General features: G+C 43.0%; 2 protein-coding genes across 2 annotated transcripts; both read left to right on the top strand.

Annotated features, from left to right (window-relative positions):
* Positions 1–2,121: 2,121 nt before the first annotated feature.
* On the top strand, positions 2,122–7,097 carry LOC144668600 (dual specificity phosphatase 29-like). The gene is made up of 3 exons (XM_078530778.1): positions 2,122–2,328; positions 4,443–4,660; positions 6,751–7,097. Exons 1-3 carry the CDS (start codon positions 2,159–2,161, stop codon positions 6,984–6,986), a joined length of 624 nt encoding a protein of 207 aa, XP_078386904.1. The 5' UTR covers positions 2,122–2,158; the 3' UTR covers positions 6,987–7,097.
* A 1,042-nt stretch (positions 7,098–8,139) lies between these two features.
* LOC144668601 (dual specificity protein phosphatase 13B-like) lies at positions 8,140–21,747 on the top strand. Its single transcript, XM_078530779.1, has 4 exons — positions 8,140–8,310; positions 14,819–14,986; positions 17,125–17,345; positions 21,154–21,747. The coding sequence occupies exons 2-4, from the start codon at positions 14,820–14,822 to the stop codon at positions 21,351–21,353; spliced, it is 588 nt and encodes a 195-aa protein (XP_078386905.1). The 5' UTR covers positions 8,140–8,310; position 14,819; the 3' UTR covers positions 21,354–21,747.
* The last annotated feature ends 354 nt before the right edge of the window (positions 21,748–22,101 follow it).

The following is a 22,101-nucleotide window of genomic DNA, read 5'->3' on the forward strand; positions in this document are numbered from 1 at the left end:
CTTGGTGGAATGTTCCAAACTCATTCCTGAGTAACACGTCTGGAGAAGAAATCACCATGAGGCTTGAGTGGCTGCCTCTTTGGGTTGGCGGAACATTTCTTTATGCATGAAAAGCTTTGGAAGAAAGAATGGCTGGGGCAGAGTGTTGAGAGAGCTGCCTCACAGACTAGTCAAGCAACAGCCTGACATAGTCATACTCACAGAATCATGCCTTACAGCTAATGTCCCAGGCACCACCATCACCATCTCTGGGTATGTCCTGTCCCCACCAGCAGGACAGACCCAGAAGAGGTGGTGGCACAGTGGTATACAGTGACACCCACATCTTATAAACAAATTTAAAAAAGAGTCCATTGCATCGGTTTCAGGCAAAGCTGGACATATATTTGAAGCAGAAACAATACAGGGTCGATCACGTCCTTGTGCAGTGGGACTAATTTTGGTTTGTTGCAGCAAAGAGCCAGCATGGACACAATAGTCCAAATGTCCTCTTTCTGAAATGTAAATTCACTGGTTCTTTGGTGTTGTTCACTTTGTTTTCCAAGGAAAAAACCCTCCTTGTGTTGGTCCTGTGAGGAAAGCTGAAGCTTCTAACTTTTGCACCATTTAGTACAGTACAAGACAGGAGATATTATGGCTGTATATCATTGGACAGTCATATATAAAATCTCAGGGACAGTACAATTGGGTGTAGAGGTTGGAAACTGATAGCACAGAGCTGCATGCATTAACAGGCTTTGCCATGGGGGGAGCTGTAAAGCAAAATAACCAAATTAACTAAATGACCCCCAAATGAAGAAATTACGAACAAGATTTACTTTAACGTGAATCAGAATCAATGTAAAGTAAGCACGGATTAACAGGCAAATGGTACTTCAAATAAAAAGGCAAATTTCACTTTAACTAGTCAGTACATCAAAGATATGTCTTACACAAACACAAGCATTTCCCTTTAGCATGTATAGCATTACGTAGCTACACAGTCCCACAATATGCTGTTCTTCATTCACACAGGGGGGATCAGGAGTCCTGTCCAACAACAAGTTTCACCCCTTGAGTTTCACGTGTGTAATTATCATCAGCAAGGCACACTGCTATGAACTCTGCTTTCCACGGGTCATGACAGTCCTGATGGTACAGCTCCCCAGAGCTCCTTTTCTATCAACCAGTCAATAACATCCTGAGTCACGGTTTGGCCTCTTCTGAGAAAACACCCAGCTCTTTAGCATCTCCAAGCTATTTCACAGAGCTTTATAGGTTTTTGCCAGCTCACAGAGCTCCAAGACCTCCTGTTTCTTTTTTTGCCAAACAGCACAACTGACCTCTTCCTGAGGGTGAGTTGCTTCTTTTCCTCACAAGGATTCTCTGTGTTCCTCTTTCTATCTGCTTTCCCTTTGAGTCTGCATCTGTGCATTCACTCTCCAGCTCCTCTGCTTGTAGCTCTCCTTTGTGTCTGGCCACATGGCTTTTCGTCTTAACTTCCTTTCTGTTGGTGCTTCCAGGTCAATGGTCACCAGGTCATACATGCTAGTATTTCTTATTATCCAAGAAATAAATTGCCAAATCAATAAATTGATCCCTTTACAGTTAATGCAAACTATTAAAAGTCCTTTCCAACATTCTTAAAAACAATACAGATTCCACAGACATCTTAAAGAAATTACAAGTTTCCCCTACTCTACTGCTTCTGGATCAAAGATCACACAGTCCATAAGCCAGTGTAAGACATTCAGTGTGGGAATATAATGGACAGCTAGCTGAGCTTTGCCCATTAACCAGCAAGCCAACTTGGGTGCTACCATTAAACAGGTGAAGGTTGCATGGTGGAAGACTGACTGTCCCACTTACCATGACCAGTCACACAGTGTGCAGCCAACATCATTTCTCATCTATTCTAAATTAAACTGGAGTGGAATTTATTGAAGTCTTCTATGATATGCTTTGTATTAAAAGCAGAAATTTAAATGTTGTACAGCATAAAATGGAGACTGCTCTTAATAGACATGTGGCGGCATGAAATGGAGCAGGGAATCACAGCTGTTTGCAAATGTCAAAGCGATCAGCATAATCGCATACACAGTAATGAACATTTAAACAGTGAATGTTGGGGAGGACTGACAAGCCTGCAAAAGCAATATTTCCGGAGAAACTGAGGACCATGTCAACAACTGAATCTCTATCCGGAGACAGTCCTGATCCCTCCATTGGTAACACCATCTGTGATTCAAAAACTCCTTCTGTTATAGAACTGGAGAGTATCCTGGAGAACAGCAGAGCCCAGCTAAACCATATTGATGAAGTATGGCCTAACCTATACATCGGAGATTTGTAAGTATACTTACACATGCTCCAGAGATACCACACTTGTAACAAACAGCACTCGGGGCAAGTAACTCAGTACAGATTTATTTAAGTGTATTCATTGATGCTATAAATCGGTACAAATTAAATTACTTTAGCGCATTGTTTTAAACTGTTTACTATAGAAGGAAATACTCAGTGATAGTTCTATGTCAATGATATAATGGATAAGTTAGAGAACAAATTAAGAAGTTGTAAATTTCCTACAGTTCACACAGGTGCTGACTGCAGTTTGCACTAGAACTAGCTTCTGAAAGCTATGTGATAGCTTGTCAATTGGGAATCTGTGGTGATGGGAGGGGATAAAGATGTTGTCATTTGGTCTCTAGTGATTCATGGTGATTGTTGGGGTAAGACTGCTAGCACAATGACCTGTTTCTTGTGAGGAGAGTGAGGCTTTTGATGAATATTTTGTTAGTAAGAATCCATCTAGTAGCCCAGATGAGAACCATCACCATTCCCTCCCCAATGATGTTCACTAAATCTATCAAAGCTGGCACTTATGTACACAACTCTGGACCAGAAACATAGCAACAGGGGGTGGCCGTTCAACGCCTTGATCTTGTTCCACCATTCAATTAGATCATAGCTAACAAAACTGGAGGTAGGATGAGAGAACAACAACCTGAGCTTCTCCATCAGTGAGTCACCCTTAATCTTCCGCAGTTCAATTCTCATAACAAGACCTGGCTTTGTGTCAATCCCCTCCTGCATATACGATATTTTGTGGTTACTCAGTTAAGACTCAAACAGTGGCTTCTATTTTCTGGATCAACAACAAATCTGAAATGCAAACATACACATTAGTTGCGAAAAATATTACATTTTTGCTCCATTTTCCATCCTCCTTATCTGGAGGTTCCACGGGCAGTGTCAATTCTCCATTAACTCACTGAGCTTGTACATGAGGTTAGACAGTGAATGTCTGTTGACTATTTGACTGTGGGGGGCATGACAGGCAATCCTGATCTCATCTAACGTTTTTCACTGGGAATAAAATCAGAAACATGAACTTTGGCCAATTCCTCTCTCAGAAATTTACAGCACAGAAGGAGGCCATTCGAGGCAGCTGAAAAGGAGCCATCCAGTTTACTCCCACTTTCCAGCTCTTGGTCTGTTATTTTCTAGCTTACGGCACTTCAAGTGCATATCTGCCTCTACCACCCTTTCAGGCAGTGAGTTCCAGATCCCCACTATCTTCTGAGTGGAAAAGTTTCCCCTGAAGTCCCCCCTAAACTTCCTCCAACTGACCCTAAATCTAGGCCCCGTTATGGACCCTTCAATAGGGCCTTCCAATTCACTCTATCCAGGTCCCACATAATCTTACACAATTTTAATTAAGCCTACTTTGTGACAAAGAAAATAACCCAGCCTATCCAATCTTTACTCATAATTAAAATTCTCCAGTCCATGCAACATCCTTGTAAATCTCCTCTGTACTCTCTCAAGTGCAATCAGGTCCTTCCTGTAGTGCAGTGACCAGAACTGCACCCAGTACCCCAGCTGTGATCTAATTAGCATTGTCTATACTTCCAGCGTAACCTCCCAGCTCTTATATTCTATGCCTCGGCTAATAAAGGACAAGTATCCTGTGTGCTTTCTTGACCACCTTCTCTATCTGTCCAGCCACCTTCCGGGATCTGTGGACATGCACTCCAAGGGTCTTCTGTTTTTCTACGCTTCTCAGTATCCTATTATTTATTGTGTATTCCTTTTCCTGGTTAGGTTTCCTGAAATTCGTTGCCTCACACTTCTCCAGATTGATCTCCATTTGTCACTGTTCCACCCACCTGACTAGTCCATTGATATCTTCCTGCAGTCTACAGCTTTCTTCTTTATAATTGTCCATACAGCCAATTTTTGTAGCATCTGCAAACCTCCTAACATTCCCCTATGTTCAGGTCCAAATCACTGATATATACCACGAAAAAGAAGGGACCTAGTACTGAGCCGTCTGGAAGTATCACTGGCTGTGCTACTCAGTGCACAGCAGAGACTGTGCCACAGGCTTTCCCGATCTTTACAGTAAATTGTACAGCATCACAGTGTTGTCTTACATGATCATTCTGTTCTCGTTATAGGGTGATAGCCCATGACAAAAAACAATTAAGGAAGATGGGGATCACTCATGTGTTAAATGCTGCACATTCCAAATGGGGTAGCGTGGGAGATCAAATCTTCTACGGCAAGAAAATAAATTACTATGGCATAGTGGCTGACGATTCCCCAGAATTTGACCTGAGTATATATTTCTACACTGCAGCTGAACAGATACATCAAACACTGAATACTCCAGATGGTAAGGCATGTTTTGACATTCATTGCATTTAGATGTGCTAAATAGGCAGTGCTGCTGTTGGTAAATTTCTTTGCTATATGGAAATACCCAATTAGTAAAGAATGGTAGCATGCCCTAGTTTATGAAATATAAACATTGACCTTTTTGGTACAGTCATGTGGTGTGGTCCATTGGTACATCATGGACTGACAAAGAGCCACAGAGGGAAGCTTCATCTCCGTATGAAGCTTCTGATATCAGAGGGAGGTGCCGGGCAAAGGCTAGATGTTCAGCTGGTTAGGGAGAGAAGCAGAGCTAGAAGGGAAGTCAACCCAGTGACAGTTGTTGAGCTATTAATGACCTGCTACAGTAATGGTTGAAACCTGACAACATTTTGAGAGGCCTGCAATTATCCTTCAGTCGGTAAATTCCAAGGCTCCACTGGGAGCACAGGGTATTGCAGAATTTACTCGTGTGTGTGTGTGTGTGTGTGTGTGTGTGTGTGTGTGGACAATGCTCACACATGCTACAGATTAAAATCACAAATTGTTCATGTAAATGCACAGTGAGTAAGTTGGAAAAAGAGAGATGCGGACAAATATTATTGCTTTATATTGTAATCACGGAATCCCTAGCTTGGCCCAGTGTCAATGTTCCCTCTAAGCTGCATGGTCACACAGCAGCCTGAAAACTCCTGCGTAGGCTGCACACGAGTCAGCCCCTTTAAGCTGCTGTGTGTGACAGCCACGCAAAAAATAAATTAAAGGGCCCACGCACTCAAACAAATCACCTGCACATTCCCAAAAGCATTAGAGGCTACATTGTCCTGCATCTTGTACTAATGGAGTGCTGTGTTAGGCTCACGCTCCACTAGAATTTTCTAACTGTGAATAGTTCTTTACTATTTCACAATCAGTAGCCCTTTAAAGAGCAGTGACAAAAAATTATGACAAATGTTAATATCCTTCTGATTTCTGTTTTGATGTCAGTATTCACCTGAGCAGGAGATAACGTCATGTTGAGGGAAATAAATTAGCACAAACCAGAAAACCGGAGGTTAATGTTGATATCTGCAAGTTTTAATTAATCTGGTTAATAACTCCCTGAAGATAACTATATTAATGAAGTCATTGACTCCTGTTTAAACAAAAAGGTGAAAAATAAGAAATTCACAAGAACGTATTTGGTGGAGTTTTGTTTTTGATTTGTTTCTCTTTTCTTCTTTTTAATTTGCAGAGGGTGGGACATTATTCACTGGTGCCAGTCGGCTTCTGTCCCTTCACCCATTCTCCATGTGTGAGGCTGAAGTGAACTCAGCAATTTGATCCAATGTGAAGAATGTTTCTGCCAAACCTGATCCTTCCCCACTTCATGTCCACACATGTCAGCCTGGTAGCATGGGTTATTGGACGTTAGCTGAGATGAAGAATCCCCACAGAACTTCCCCCTCCCAGTCCTGGGGTGATGTGGGTAAACGTAATCATCTTGACTGAAATCAGCTGATGGACTGGGCCTTCCCAATTGGGTATAGCTCAGTGCCCCTCCTACCAGTGCCCTTACCCTTAGCGACTGGGGAACCTGGTACAGATCTTTTCCATGATTTGAAATTTAGGAACAGGGGAACATAGGATTTAGGGACAGGAGGAGGCCATTCAGCCCTTTAAACCTGCCTTGCCATTCAGTAAGATCATGGCTGATCTGGTCGTGGTCTTAACTCCACTTCGCTCTCTGTCCCCATAACCCTTGACTCCCTTGTCTATCAAAAATCTGTCAACTCTGCCTTGAATAAATTCAATGACCCAGCCTCCACTGCTCTCTGGGGAAGGCAAATCCATAGACTGACGAACCTTTGAGAGAAAAAAATGTTTCCTCATCTCCATCTTAAGCAGTAGACCGCTTATTCTTCAACTGTGTCCCCTGGTTCTACACTGTCCCATATGTGGAACCATTCTCCTGGTATCTACCCTGTCAAATCCTCTCCGGATCTTATATGTTTCAATAAGGTCACCCCCTCATTCTTCTAGTTTAGAATGCAACATTTATGTGACTCGATTCCGATTGCCTGTAGCTGAATAATCCAAACACTCAGCCGTTATATCTTTCTCTTGCAGTGAAGTTACTGGTGCATTGTATTCTTGGCATGAGCAGATCAGCCTCGCTGGTACTGGCCTATCTTATGATTTATCACAATCGCTCCCTGCTCGATGCAGTAAACCGCCTCGTTTTATACAGGCCTGTTTCACCCAACTGGGGATTTCTGCAACAATTGCGCCTATTGGACATTAAGTTAAGTGAAGAGAAGAAACTGCAGTCCACAGAAGGTGCCATTTATCGCTCGGATTGCTGAGGGACAACCGGCTGATACAGTGTCGTTGCCTCTTGCTGAAGGTTTTAGATGTTTCTTCACTGCAGAAGTTCAGAGACAGTCTGATGATATTACTTATTAAAAGGGACATTACAATCCAAGCTGACTTACTGCAATGGCTTACTCCAAAAAATATTCTCTGCATCCCTTTGCAAACTACAATAGGAGCAGACAGTCCTTTCAACCTATCCGGCTCTTTTTGGTCTTTGTAACAGGAATGGCAGCAACTCTCACTCCCTATCCCCCCTCCCCAATTCCACCCTAGAGGATTCCTCTCAAAGTCAGGCAACTCTGAAACAAAGTCGTCAACATTTGTATCTTGATCCCGGGCTTCAATTCAGGGTGATGTTTGACAGGAGGCAACTTGTCAGATTGTTCCCTCCTCCCTGTTGGGAAATGTCCTCTTCTGAACCTTCTCGGAGATAAAGGGATTGTTTAAAAAAAAAACAACTATCAAAATTGAAGTACAATTTATAGTGAATGATTCGGTGTGTAATGACATCACAATATTAAAGAATATGTCAGAATATTGTAGAAGACTTAGAGAATAACGATACTGTTTAAATAGCCGTTTTTATTCTTATTAAATGATTATATCTGCTCTGAAAAGGAGTCAAACGGACTCGAAACTCTGTTGTTCTCTCCACAGAGGCTCAGACCTGCTGAGTTCTTCCAGCATTTTCTGTTTTTAGTTCAGATTTCCAGCATCCGCAGTATTTTGTTTTAATCAAATTTATGGGTTATTTATGGAATTTTACGCTTAGTTAACGCCTAGTCTGGGATTTTCCGTGGCAGCTGATTTCTTTTGGAATATTCAGTGTCTTCTATTTAATATTTGACACTTTTTAAATGTTAATTTGCAACTCGCAACATAAGAGAAGAAAGCAGCTCATTCTGGACCAGTTGTTTGTATTGTCAGTGTGACGATAATGAGATTCAAAAAGGAAGCTTCTCTCTCCATCTTCCAACTTAGTGTAACTTGTAACAATTCCTTCCATTGCATAACTTCAAAAGCTCCCCCAGTATCTGCTGGCCTGATTTAATCAGCCTTTAGTCCCACCTCTACTTCCTGGCAGTAACTCAGGCTGACATCTGGCAGTGACTCAGGCTGACATCTGGCAGTAACCCGAGACCTTTGTGCGGGTTACATCGAAGATGACATCGCACACAGACACGGTGTCACATGCTTTGCTCAGTAAACTGATAGGGGAGGGAGTGTACACTGTATCACTTCTGAACTGGGGGACGGAGTAGGAAAAAGGAGCCCGCAAAACACCTTCACAGCCTTACATAAGAACTGAGGACGGTAAGTTCACAGGCAACTTCTCTTTGTAAATGGGGGGATAGAGACCATGTTCATGTCAGCTCAGTCCTTGCCTGTTTGCTGACAGAAGCGATTCTGCACTTGAGAAGCTGGTACAGTGGCTGTGCTTAAATGTTTGATGAAAGCTAAATGTGGTTGGTTATTCCGACTTTGGGCGAAGGCTGATCTTTGTTACCATGTCTCAAAAGTTCCTAGTAGCCAATGAGTTGCCTTTTGATAGGCAGGCACTGTTGTTATGTGGTCAAACTTGGCAGCAAACATGTGCCCAGTATGTCCCACAAAAGCCAATGAATAAAGCAAGTTAGCAAATGCTGAGTGGCCCATGGTTCAGTGCTAGGATGGACTATCCTACTGTCACAAGATATTAGCATGCAAATTCACATCCACCTGGATGTCCTGATATAACTGTCAACATCTGATAATTAAAGAAGTAATGTAGAAGTTAATGTCCTGAGATATGACTAAATAAAAACAGAACAAAAGCACCTGCAGGCCAGAGAATAAAATTACTCCCATGTCTCAATGACTTTGACAGTCATTCAAGCAGCCGAAGTGCATAGTAAGGTGCAAAGAAAATGACTAATGTAAGCAAGATATTCAGTCTAGTAAATTTTATTCACTAACAAATAACTGATATGGTTTCCACACATTATTCTTTGACAATTTTTAAACATGGCTTAAACCTTATTCAACAGAAGTGCCTGGAGAAATCCACATTGGTTTCTTATCATGGGTTTATTTTTAGACATGCGGTGAAAATCAAGGTGGGAATGCTGCATTTGGCTACAATTACACTTACTGCATCTTTGAACTGGCTTCTAAAGTTGCACGTGCAATAAATAGAAGCCAGTTGTAGGCCCTGACCCCAGCTCCAACTGAGATGACCAAGTTCAGCACAGACCCAGAAAGGGGCCAATCTCAGCTACAAGAGAGCCCATAATTTGATACAATACTGTCTGTTGCTTTCTTTCAGAAAGAAGACTTGCATTTATATATTTATACATTATAAACCTTTCACAATTTCAGGATGCCAGATAATCTATTCAGGGTTAATGAAAGCAAAATACTGTGGATGCTGGGGATCTGAAATAAAAACTGAAAATACTGGAGAATCTCAGCAGGTCTGGCAACATCTGCGGAGCAAGAAACAGAGTTAATGTCTCAAGTCAACTATGGCTCTTCTTCGGAACTTGTTCTAGGTGTTAGTTCAGGGATAAATGCCAGGACCCAGGAGAACCGTCCTGCTCCTTTTCGAATAATGTCAGTTTTGTGCCCAACTGAGGGGGCAGACGGGGCCTCAGTTTAACATTTCATCCAAAAGGCGACACCTCCAACCATGCAGTAGTCCCTCAGCATTGCATTAGCGTCTTAGCCTAGAGGGAGCTCTGCAGTGGGACAGAGTCCCCATAAGGATGGGTGGTTTGAAAAATGATGTAGTTTGAGAGTTGCTTCTCTGAAGTTCAGGTTAAGATGCACCCTTGTGAAATACAGTACAAATTTATCATTCAAACACTTTTGTGGTTTTGCTCTTTTCTGAAAAATCCTTACATCTAGGTAGATGTTCTGTTACAGTAAGGACCTGCCCAGATTTCCATTTGTGTCCTCCATCAAGAGAATTAATATCTGCATCTAGAGCAACTTTAACTATTAGAATGCCATGTCCAACAACAGACACTTCTAGGGTAACAATCAACAACAAAAGTCTGTGCAATGATTCACACAATAATTAACATATTTTTTATATAAAAGCCACATGAACTGAGTAATCTGATATTGATAGTTTGCTCCACTAACTACTGGCATCGTGTTGCTCAGGCAGAAGGTCTAGGCATAAGGACATAGGTTAATGTCCTCATTGATCTTCACACCAGGGAATGGGCAAGACAGATGGATTCTATCTCATCTTCCTTTAATTACTGATAATGCTGCCCAGTGGCAGAGCAGCAATGGCAGACATGATGGAGTACCATATACCCCTGTCTGTCTTTGCCTCCCATCTGTGGGTGTGAGTGACTGATAAAGGGGGAAAATGAGAGGAAATCAGTAAAGAAAAACATATATAGGTAGAGCTGAATTAAAGGAGCTCAATGCGGGTTTTTCCACGAGGCACATGGGAATCAAATACTCTTTCATAATGTGGACTCCCCTCTATCCTAATAAGACACAATGACACATAGGCATCAAAACACATTGAAAACCTTTTAAAAAACTAGGTTTGTTTTGCAGCTCAAAATTAGGCTGACGCCATTTAGGAGTGGAAATCTGGAACCCTGTCCCCAAAAGGCTGGGGAATGCTGAGTGAACTAAAATTTACAAGATTGAGATTGATCCATTCGTGTTAGACAAGGTATCAAAAGCTATGGAACATAGACATGGAAATAGAGTTGAGGTACACGTCAGCCCTGGTCTAATAGAAAATGGCACAACAAGGTTGAGGGGCTGAATTAGCCATTTCCGGATCTAATGTTCCTTCCTATGACTAGCCACTTATCCTTTAAGAGAGTCAGATTTGACAGGGTCAGACAAAAGACAGGTGTTGAGTCTTTGCAAACTTAGGGCAGGTTTTTCCAGTTGGCAAGCAGGGGCAGGGCCTGCTCACTGACGCGGGAATACGCTGGGTGTGTGTCCCGACATCACCCTGCGTCACTTAGGCTTTCAGTTCAGCGGGTGCGCAGCTGAATTGGCTGCGCACCCACCAAACTGTCAACGGCCTATTAAGGCCATTAAAAAAACGAATTAGCTTGATTGATGGACCTGCCCGTCCAACCTCAGGGTTGGCGGGCAGGCCGGGAGCCCAGGCAGGCCGAACGGGATGAGGTTTCATAAGGGCTTTTAAATGTTTATCAAATGTTTAAATAAAAGTTAAGGACATGTCCCAACTCATGTGAGAGTCAGATGAGGGGACGTGTCAGGGAAATTTATTTACTGTCTTTCTGACAGTTTTTGAATGGGAGCCGATCTCCCTGAGGCAGCACTTTGCCTCAGGGAGATCTGTGTGCTCTTCTGCGCACATGCGGGAAAGAGCGCACTCCTGGCTGAGGGAATCCCCCCCCTGCCCACACAGGGAGCACAGTGCTTCCTGGCAGAGGTCACGCTGGCCCACCCACATAAAACAGCAGCAACCCCCCGACTAGGGGGGCCGATCGGAAAGCCGGCCACTGGCACCCACTCCCGCACATCCCCCCCTGTCAGGGGGATAATGTTCCCCTTAGAAAACTGCAAATTAAATGTTGTACAAGTCTGCTTGCTAATGAACAAAATAAATTGAAAATCAGGGTGACACTCTGGTAACATGACACTGACACAAATGTGCAGTGGAACATAAATTGACCTCTTTGCATATCATTTTAGATTTTTATTAGGGAGATGGAAGTCACACATTTGAGGTTATTCTCTTTTCTCTCCTTCCTCTTTCCAATGATCCCCTTGAACTATTACCAGACCCATGGACGATGATAGGTAACCTGACTCTTGATCTTTACCAATGCTATTCTGATGCTCACTGGAGAAATGTATAAATGGGCAGCTAGCTTTAGGGCAACTCACTCTTGTATCCTGTGGGAAACAGTTAGATTGTCTCCAATCATTATGCCCATTTGATACTAAGTCTCTGATTGGATAATCATCAAATAATGACTCATAAGACCAGATTTTCCTCCTCGAGATGGGTGTCAGGAGTTGGGAATTTTCCTGATTCTGTGATCTCTTCTCTGTTGTGGAGGTTCCCATCAGCTCCTATATTTATCCTGGGGAGGCAGATTTGTGATGGGGATGGGCCCACCAAGTCTCTACACAGGCTTCACAGAGTCGGAAATGGGCCCGGATGTGGAGGTGGGAAAATGGCGTCGCGGCCCCCAATAAAAAGACCCACCTCTGACACCATTGTTGAGTGAGGAGACAGCGGACCCAGTACTGTGAAGTCGTCTCTGACTCCCGTCACGCGAGTAGTGAATTTTTCTCTGACTGTATGTGTTGGCCAACAGGTTTTTAACTGTGGTAAAGTTGACTCAGGGTGAGCCAACCCTATGAAGGCTGCAATTCGCTTGCTGCCTGCCTTGATTTCTCATGTGATTGCCGCACACAGCATTGACTCACTGCTGGCACTTGTATCTGCTGTCATATCAAATGTCTGCGCTCTGCAGTAATTGTGATCAGTAGTGCAGTTTAGTGCCTGCCCCCTGCACCCAGCCTTCAGTCACAAGACTGCTAATTCTAGCAGGTCACTGAAGTCCTGACACATGAAGCCACCCAGCACCTCACACTGTTGTTACGCTCCTGCACACCTCATGATCCAATGGTCCCCTGGGTCACGACCGCTCATTAATCGCTCTTGTCATGCAGCCAGACACGGTGATGACACTCACCTGGCATGTAGATAGCCTGGCACCAGTTATCAGAGTCCCACTCACTAATGTTGCCCATTATCCAACTGGACCCATGGACTGTAACTCTTCACATGAGGCGAGCACACATCATGACACATGTGTTTTGTTTGTTGCTGTGCCAGAATGTTCCAGAGGAGAACACCAATAGGGAGCCAGGCATTGAGTGCATCTTGATTCAGTGCTGGAGCTCCCGGTGCAGTCAGTGGGCGGTAAGAGGGACATCCTGTACCCAACAGGCCTAAAGCACAATAATGACTGGTGGGTGGGGAGGGGGACAGTGGGGGAGGGACTGTTTTCTGATCAGTAGCTCCATGTGGAGGATGATAGAGAGCTCAGAGGAGATGGGGGAAGGGGGAAGCCTACATTGTCATGCATTAATGCATTAGTAATGCAAAAATAAATAAATGCATCAACTGTAGATTTTATGTTTGCTGAATTTTATGTTTGCTGAATTTATCCATCTATTTTTGGGGATGTAGGATGAGCCAGGCCAGCAGGAAAACACTCTATGCTTCAAGAAAAAGATTGAGAGAGAGAGAGAGAAAGAAAGAGTGAGTGAGAGAGAGTACCCAGTAACAGTAAGATCATTTTGGAATAGATTTATTCACCAAACTCTGCCGTGGTTCCTCTTTTGGATAACGTTAAGTAGAAAATGAAGCTTAACTAGGATAGTTGCCAACAATGAACTTTTAGCCTTTTTGTTAGGTCAGAATAATATTGTACCTCAGGATGAACTATGACCCGATGTTCATCAATAACGCTTTATATCCAAGGCTAAAGACAGGCTAACTAATCAGAGACCACAATTAAACAGAATATATCAATTGCAGAAGGGAGTAGATCCTCCTGGAGGGTGCACTATACTGGAGCTGCAAAGAAGCAATGTCTACCTGAGCCAATAACAAAATGGAAGTAGACACGAGGAGGCCAAGAACTGAATCCATGGGCTGGAATTTTCAGGCACACAAGCCCACCACCACACCTCACCCACCTTGGCGCTGACATAAACTTCAGCGTGGTGGTGTCAGGTCCACAACCTAATGTCATCATACCAGCATCTGATAATACGTAAAGTGCACAGGCCCCAAAATTGGCAGCCCTCCTGGCATTTTGGAATCATTAAGTTATTAAGCTCGTTAACAACTCAGTCATCTGCAATTTTTGGTTGCCCACTGCATTTTTCGGGCATCAGACATAAAAAAGGTTTGGGAGTCTTTTACTCTGGCTAAAACGAGGCAGTACAAGGGTGGTAGAAAAGGCTTGTCACCACGACCATGTTTGAGTGTAGCTGCAGATTTTGCTGGGGAAGGTGGCAGTGTCTGTATGATTCTTAATTACTTTTTTTTTAATTGTTCATTGAAGGCATAAAAAATATAGACTGTTTCTGAGAGCAAGGGCCTTCAGAAATCTAGGCATGACCACAGCATTACCCCCAGTGCCGCATGGTATCCTGGGCTGCAGCGCTGATTCAGTGTGAATGTAGCTGCAACAAAAATTTACTACAATATTATTTTTCATATTAACTCAAAGTCACAAGAGCCGACTATATTGTGGCATGAAAGACTGACCCTAATAAGAACTGTAAGGCCAGAAGGGAGCAGGGAGGGGGGTTTGGGGCAGGTAGCAAGCTTCCTATGCACCTTTGATTAGTCCCCTTCCCCCCCAGACGGCCACTAATTGGCCATCCAGTGCTTGATTAGATGCACAGAAAGGGTGGGGATGGGAGCAAGCGGAGCCCTCAGTTTCTGTTACACCTCCCTCACCCTGCCCAGGAACATAAGATCCAGCCCCAATGCCTGAGTCTGTTTACATGGAGTGAAAACCCAAAAGCTCAGAAGGTAAATATCCACAGATTAACTAAAAGTATTTGGGGGTTTTTTTGGTGTCAAAGAATGCATTCAACAACCTAACTGTTTGGCCTAACCATCAAGGATATGTATCAACAGTAAAGCTGAAATCCAGCTTCATATGCAGTAATGTATCAGATGGAGAACTTGCATTGCAAATTTACAACTGAATTGTAGGAAGAGAAAAAGCAAGGACTCTCAAACTGTTTGACACTCATTTCTGAAGGGATAATAATAAAAAAAGATCTTGCATTTCAGAATGGAAGCATTAAATAAGGACTTTGTATCACTGTCTGCTTTGAAGAGGAGAAGTGAAGATTATGAGCCTCCAAGTGTAGCAGAGCTCAACCATCTTATGTGGACCAAAACAGGAAGTGGAAGTGGACATGTGGATCAGGTTTGGCCAAACCTTCACCTGGGAGATGCGTAAGAACACAGTCTAAAAAAGATTGCTCAATTATCTGTCTTTGTTATGTGAAAAATAGGGGGGAGTAGGGAGGGTATTTTATTAAGGAGCATGTTTCCCAAGGGAAACGGTTCCAGTGAATGGCAGTCTGGTGATTTTAACTGCCGGGCTTCATTTACAATACTTTGCCAGCAGGGGGCAAGCGGCTGATGGGGGAGGGGTGGGTGGTGACTGGGAGGACAGAGCAATGGGGAGGGAGTCCTGGGCAAGTGTAGGACCCAAAGGATCATTGAGGCCCCTCCAAGCCCCAAAAAGATGTTTAAAGCTTATTTTACAGGCCTCATACCTTATGACAGGCCAGGTTAATGCTGCATAAAATTATCAGGTTCCCACCAGCTTCAGGTGGCCATCTCATTCACCTGCACAACTTTTCCTGTTACAATTGGAACTAGTCCGGATCTGGGTGGTAAACCATCTGCTCAACTTTAACCTCTCACCTGCCTGGTTTTTAGGACCAGTGGAGATGGCCATTGAAATGTTACAGATAATTTCAATTATCTTAAGGTTTACTTATATTTAACATATCTATAATTTCATTTGTTTATTTTTGTTTCAGATGCATAAAAGTTAATGGCATGTTCTATCCAAACTATTGTGCTTGAAATACATCTGATTGTATATTAACTCAGGCAATATTCAGGGCTGCCTTAAATGGGTGTTAGGCCACTAGCATCTGTTTAAGAACTCTGTTCTGAAATTGGTGTGAAAGTAGATTAACTTTTCAAGCTTCACAGCAGCCTATCCAATGGAGACAAGGCAAGTACATCTTTTTTCCCACTGAACTTAATGTGGAGCATTATGAAGAACTGGGCGTGATGAGTGCAGGCTGTTGCTAGGCTATGACATTCCCCAATCCCCCCCACTCACTCCCACAAGCCTTACTCCAGGGGCTTACCTGAAGACCACTGCCAGTATCAAAGCCAGATGATTATGCTATGGACCCAACTGGCGGGCTGCACGAAGACACAAAACTGACACCTGTGAGATGACCCATTGCAGCAAATTCTGGGTCAACGTGGGCCTGGATTTTCATCCTTGAGGCAGGTAACAGGGGTCTCGCCTCCTCAGGAGAAAATACCTGCAAGGACAGGATTTTCATTATGAGGGTTTGCTAGTGTGGGCCGCGGTCGGGTCGGCCGACCCCGATAAATGATTGAAGGCAGCCACCGGGCTGCCAGGTGCTGAGACAGGCTGTTTAAAAGGCCGACCTCAATGCTATAAAATAAACACAGAAAGGCTCTCCTGCCTTCACCCCTCACTCCCACACTCCCCATGCCCCATCTATGTCACCTGATGACCCCCACCCATTTCCTATGGCCCCCCCATGCCAAGCTATGGCACTTCCACACCTATTCACCCACTATTCACTGTATAGAACCAATGAACCTGATAATGACAGTAGCTTGAGTAAAAAAAGCTTTTAAGGAAAGTCATTCATTGGTAACTTTCCGCTTCCTTCAAAAATCCTCCTTTTTATGATTGATAGTAGATGATTGGGCTATCATCCAGACCCTGTAAAGTATCGATAGCAGAAACTGCAAGCACTTGAGCTCTTTTAATCCTGTGTAAATGTTTTCTCTTGGGGTCAGGTATTTTACTACTCCAATGGATGTCTGAGCTCTCAGCTTGATGCTCGACTGAAAGCCCAGGAATCTATTAGCCTGTTGAAACACCTGAACCCCAGGGAAAACATTGCTTGATTGACAGCTCTGACGCTCTGATCTATGCTGCCCATTTCACAAATGTTTATTTACACAAGATAAGGTTCCCCTCTGAAGTGCCATGGACCATGACCCTTTGAAAACCTGACCCAACTTGATGAAAATTGCAGACGACTAGGATGTGCCTATCTTGCAATGGAGCCGGCCAGGTCAGGAGCGCAGAGGGCAGGCTTTTGACCTGAACAAGTTTGCACCATTTATGGGCCCTGTTAAAAATCAAAGCCCTGGGAATGAGGTTGGGAATTCCGGAATCGGGACCCACCCACCATTTTTAAAGGCCCATACACTGGGCAGTGAAATTGCCAATCATCAGACTCAAACAAGATGCTGTAAATAAGTTCTAAATAAGATTAAAGTAATTATTTAATGTTCTCCAGGTGCACAGCTCGAGATAAGGCAACTCTAAAGAGATTGAGGATTACGCACATCCTCAATGCTGCTGACGGAAAGTTCAACATTAACACTGGAGCCACATTTTACAAAGACATGGGAATACATTACTATGGAGTAGAAGCATTTGATGACTCAAATTTCAATCTTAGTCCCTTTTTTTACCCAGCTGCAAAATTCATCAGAGCTGGACTAAATGCAGTTGGTGGTAAGTAGATATTCAGTGTAATTTGCAAGTAAGATCAGAAGTCTATCTTTTCACATGGTTGCTTCCCGACGTGCCTGTTTTTTTTAAAACCCATTTCTATCTGTGGTGATATAAATAATGAGGGAATACTTCAGGCCCCTTGGCAGAAAAGGTCCTTCTTAACTCATAGGAACAAGTTGGAATTTCACCTGCCACGTGTATTGAAGGAAGATCTATTGACTGTGCTATTTTAACTCTTCTGATGTCCCAGTGGAAGGTAAGATAGTCCATGGGGCCTGAACTAGGATGAAAAGTGCATCTGAGAAACGCAGACTCTAATTCTTACACTGACATGAAAGGAGATGATGGAGGTAAAAGCAGCTTTAATCTGAACTGGATGGTTGCTGAGCTGCATCAAGGTCCTTTTTTAAGACTATATCAAAAAAGGAAACGTAAGCCCGATGTTCCTGTCCACATAGATAATCGATAACAGTTGTTCATTTGTTAGTCCTTCAAGTCCAGGATAAATTATGAAATATAGAAGGAGTGATTGTACCATTCTGCTTCCTGAACTTACGCATGTATACGAACGCATGAATTAGGAGCAGTAGACGACCATTTGGCCCATCAAGCCTGCTCTGCCATTCGATAAGACAACAACTGATCTGATTGTGGCCTCAACTCCATTTTCCTGCCTATCCCCTACACCCTTTGACTCCCTTGTCAATCAAGAATCTATCTAATTCAACCTTAAAAATATTCAATGGCCCTGCCTTCACCACTCTCTGGGGAAGAGAGCTCCACAGACTCTCAGCCCTCTGAGAGAAAACATTTCTCTTTATCTCTGTCTTAAATGGGAGACCCCCTTATTTTTAAATTGTGTCCCTCGTTCTAATCTCTCCCACAGTGGGAAACATCCTTTCAGCATCCACCCTGTCAAGTCCCCTCAGGATCTTGTATGTCTCAATGTATATGTTACACGCTGACAAGAGTCACAGGCCTGGAAATTTGGCCAGGCAGCACTCATTTTCTGGGTGTTAAATGGCCTCCTAATTCCCCTCTATGGCAGGCAGACATTTGTCATGAATTGGAAGTGTGCTCGTCGCCTACTTTATTAATAATGGTGAAAGAATTGGTGTGGTCTTGGCACCTGAAGCAAACATTAGGCCCATTGTATATGCAAATAAGGGGCCAAAGACCCATTTGAAACTGCAAGATCGGACAGCCTGAGGCTGCAAGTGGCAATTACACTCAGGAAAACCTGGCCACAAGCAACAAGGTAAGTTTTATCAGGGGATGGGCAGTGTTACTCCTTGACTGATGCAGTGTTGTCTTTTTTGCAAGTCCAATACAGATTGACTGAGAGACTGATTCTCAATATAAAACCTGGGAGGGACACATGGTACGAGTGGATGTATCAGGGAATGTGAGACCAGAATGAGGAAACAATGTAAGGACTGAGTCTGTCCCACAGGAGTCTAGGGAATGTCAGACAGATGGAATTAGGGTGAAGACAGGACCATTTACTTTGTGGAGGATTAGGATAATATGATGTGACCGTTCCATGTCCTTCTACCGGGCTATTCAACCATGTGGATTTCTTGAATAATCATTGTATCATCCCAGATAGTCTATAAAGAAAGACTTGTGTTCATAAACCACCTTTCACAATCTCAGGATGTCCCAAAGTGCTTTTTGGCCAATGAAGTAAGTACTATTGAAGTGTAGCCACTGTTGTAATGTAGGAAACACAATATCCAAATTGTGCATAGCAAGACGTAATGACCAGATAATCTGTTTTAGGTGCCAATAGGGGGATAGATATTGACCAGTCACAGGTCGTCATCAAACTGGTGCCATAAGTTCTATTGTTTTAACATCTTATCCAAAAGACAGCACCACTGATAGTGCAGCACTCCCTCTGTACTGGCACCGGGGACTGTCAACCGAGATTTATTGCTCAAGCCTCTGGAGTGGGGCTCAAACCAATAACCATCTGACTTGGAAGCCAAGTGATACCAACTGTGGCACAGCTGAAACTCTCTCACAAATATCAGGCACAACTGATCCTTAAATAAACCAAATGAACCAGCATGTTACAACGTCAATGCAGCTGCTTAAGGTAATGGACAACTTTTGGCATTTAATGTGCCAAAGGCTCTATGAGTTAAAGAGGGTTATCAGGGAAAAGCGTGAGTGGCTGAATGAATACAGCAATAGGAGACAGAACTTGAACTGTACAGTAACCAAGTTCCTCATATAATGGCTGATGAAGTGGGTGTTCTGCATGAGTTCGATGCAAGGAGGGTTTCCTTGTTGGTACCTAGGATGGCCTCCCCAAGAAAGAACAGAGTCACATTTCCAGCAGGGAGCAGAGGATGGGGTGAACATGTCCACTGACCAGTAGGACCTGGGTACAGATGCAGAATACGATGACCCACATTATGGGCACTGCCCAATGTATGGCTACACCAGAGCATCATTTATCAGGTAGATGACACAATTATGCTACTTGCCAACCTAATTTAGTGCTGGTCCAGCTTATAAGCTCACACAATCCTACTGCTCTTTCGTTGTTTCCGTGCAGACCCACCTCTCAGTAGTGCACACCTACAATTACAAACTTACAACTCAAAGTTTTAGCCTACAGACATCAAAAACCTGAACATTCCTAACAGCACTGCGGGTGTACCTACACAGCATGGACTGCAGCAATTTAGGAAGGCAGCTCACCACCACCTTCTCAAGGGCAATTAGGGATGGGCAATAAAAATGGGCCTTACTAATGACACCCACACCCATGAAGGAATTACGAAGAAATCTTCAAAATGATAATACAATTTAGCCGTAGTCAGTTTCCGGCAGACAGGAGGCTCAGCACATGTCTAATACTGAGTATGTATTCAATTTACAACATATCAAAACAACATCTTTACTTGCTCAACAAGAAAGCATCTCATCAAGGAGAACACGATAGATTGGAGGGATGCCTAAGAAATTACAGGATCTTGATCTCCCTTGTAGAAGGGCACCTTACATCACTAACCTGCATTTATAAAGCACTATAGCACCTTTCAGATAGAAAAATACCTCAAGCTGCTTCATAGAGGTATGATGAAAAACAGATAATGAGCCAAGAAGGAAAGACCAGGAATGGTGCCTGACAATTTGGATAAAGAGGAGATAGTACCATTCTGCTTGTGTGTTGCTCTCTCACTTGTTCTCCAACATGTATATAGACAGCTACATGAACATCTTTCACAGCATCATGCAATGAAGTGGCTGTTTGAAAATGTGTGTTGGAATCAGCAGCCATTCTTTCAGTTTCTGTAATTATTGACCTAAAAAGCAAACACACACAAGCTATAAATATCCATTACTGTACCATTGGAACACATCCATTCTTCACACCAGCCATTCTTGTCACCTTTGTGAGTAAGGTAACCAATTCACTGCCAAATTCTGGTTAGAATTTGCAACTGGATTGAGACGGTATAAATTAATGTCATTAATGGCAGCTAGTGGTGAAATTGAAACAGTCACTGCTCAGTCTGGGCTGGATATAAACGCAGATTGCAGGAGTGAAAGGCCAGCTTGGCTAACCCATTGTCACACTCAGGTCCCCTTTGTCTATTTAACAATTTAAAAACAATTTTAAGAGAGATTTCAATTGTGTCCACTAAAGAGCTACTATTATGACATAATGTGAGCAAATTGGCAAAGTAACCATCTCACATCATAGGTCATCTAATTTAGAAAATCAGTCACTCTCACATACAGCGTTCTGTGCACAGTGTGTGTTGATATGGGTATTTATCCTCTTTTACAGGAAAAGTGTTTGTTCATTGTGCTATGGGAATCAGCCGAGCAGCAACTCTGGTCCTTGCGTTTTTAATGATCTGTGAAAAGATGACTCTTGTTGAGGCAATTAAAACCGTGGGCACTCATCGAAATATCTCACCTAACAACGGCTTCCTCAGTCAACTCCAAGAGCTTGATAAAGCCCTAATGAGAGAACGGAAAAGATGACTGGACATTGAATGCTAAACATGTGGTTACCCCACGGAGGTTTCATTTACAAAATAACTCTATAGAAAGGAATCTACGCACCAAAAAACAAATGGAGATTTAGGAACCCTAGACTTTCAATTTAGTTCAGCACCTTCTTGGATACCTGAAAACTGATGAACTGTTATTAATTAGATTAACATAGCTTTATCAGCACCAAGGCTTACTGTTTTTATTTATCACTTGGGTCAGTAGAGGACTTGCAGTAACTACGGTTCAATCAGAATTCCTGAACACTAATGTAGTGGAATAAATAGTTCAGAGATTGATGGTTTGATGTAATGCAGCTAAGACAGTCATCCTTGTTTATAAGCGTTTGAAGAATTAATAAAGACTTAACATAAGAACAAAAGAACTTGCATTTCTATAGTGCCTTTCACAACCACCACGCATCCCAAACATTTTACAGTCAACAAAACATTTTTGGAGTGTAGTCACTGTTGTAATGTAGGAAATTCAACAGCCTATTTGCACACAGCAAGCTCCCACAAACAGCAAAGTGATAATGACCAGACAATCTGTTTGTGTAATGTTAATTGAGGGATAAGTATCAGCCAGGACAATGGGGGATGACTTCCTTGTTCTTCTTCAAAATAGTGCCATGAGATTTTTTACATCCACCTGAGAAGGCAGGGGTGCCTTGGTTTAATGCTTCATCCAGAAGACACACCTACACTGGAGTGTCAGCCTTGCCCGTTGTGCTCAAGTC

This window comes from Cetorhinus maximus, chromosome 27 (genome assembly GCF_964194155.1).
Source record: "Cetorhinus maximus chromosome 27, sCetMax3.hap1.1, whole genome shotgun sequence".
Classification (NCBI taxonomy): Eukaryota; Metazoa; Chordata; class Chondrichthyes; order Lamniformes; family Cetorhinidae; genus Cetorhinus; species Cetorhinus maximus.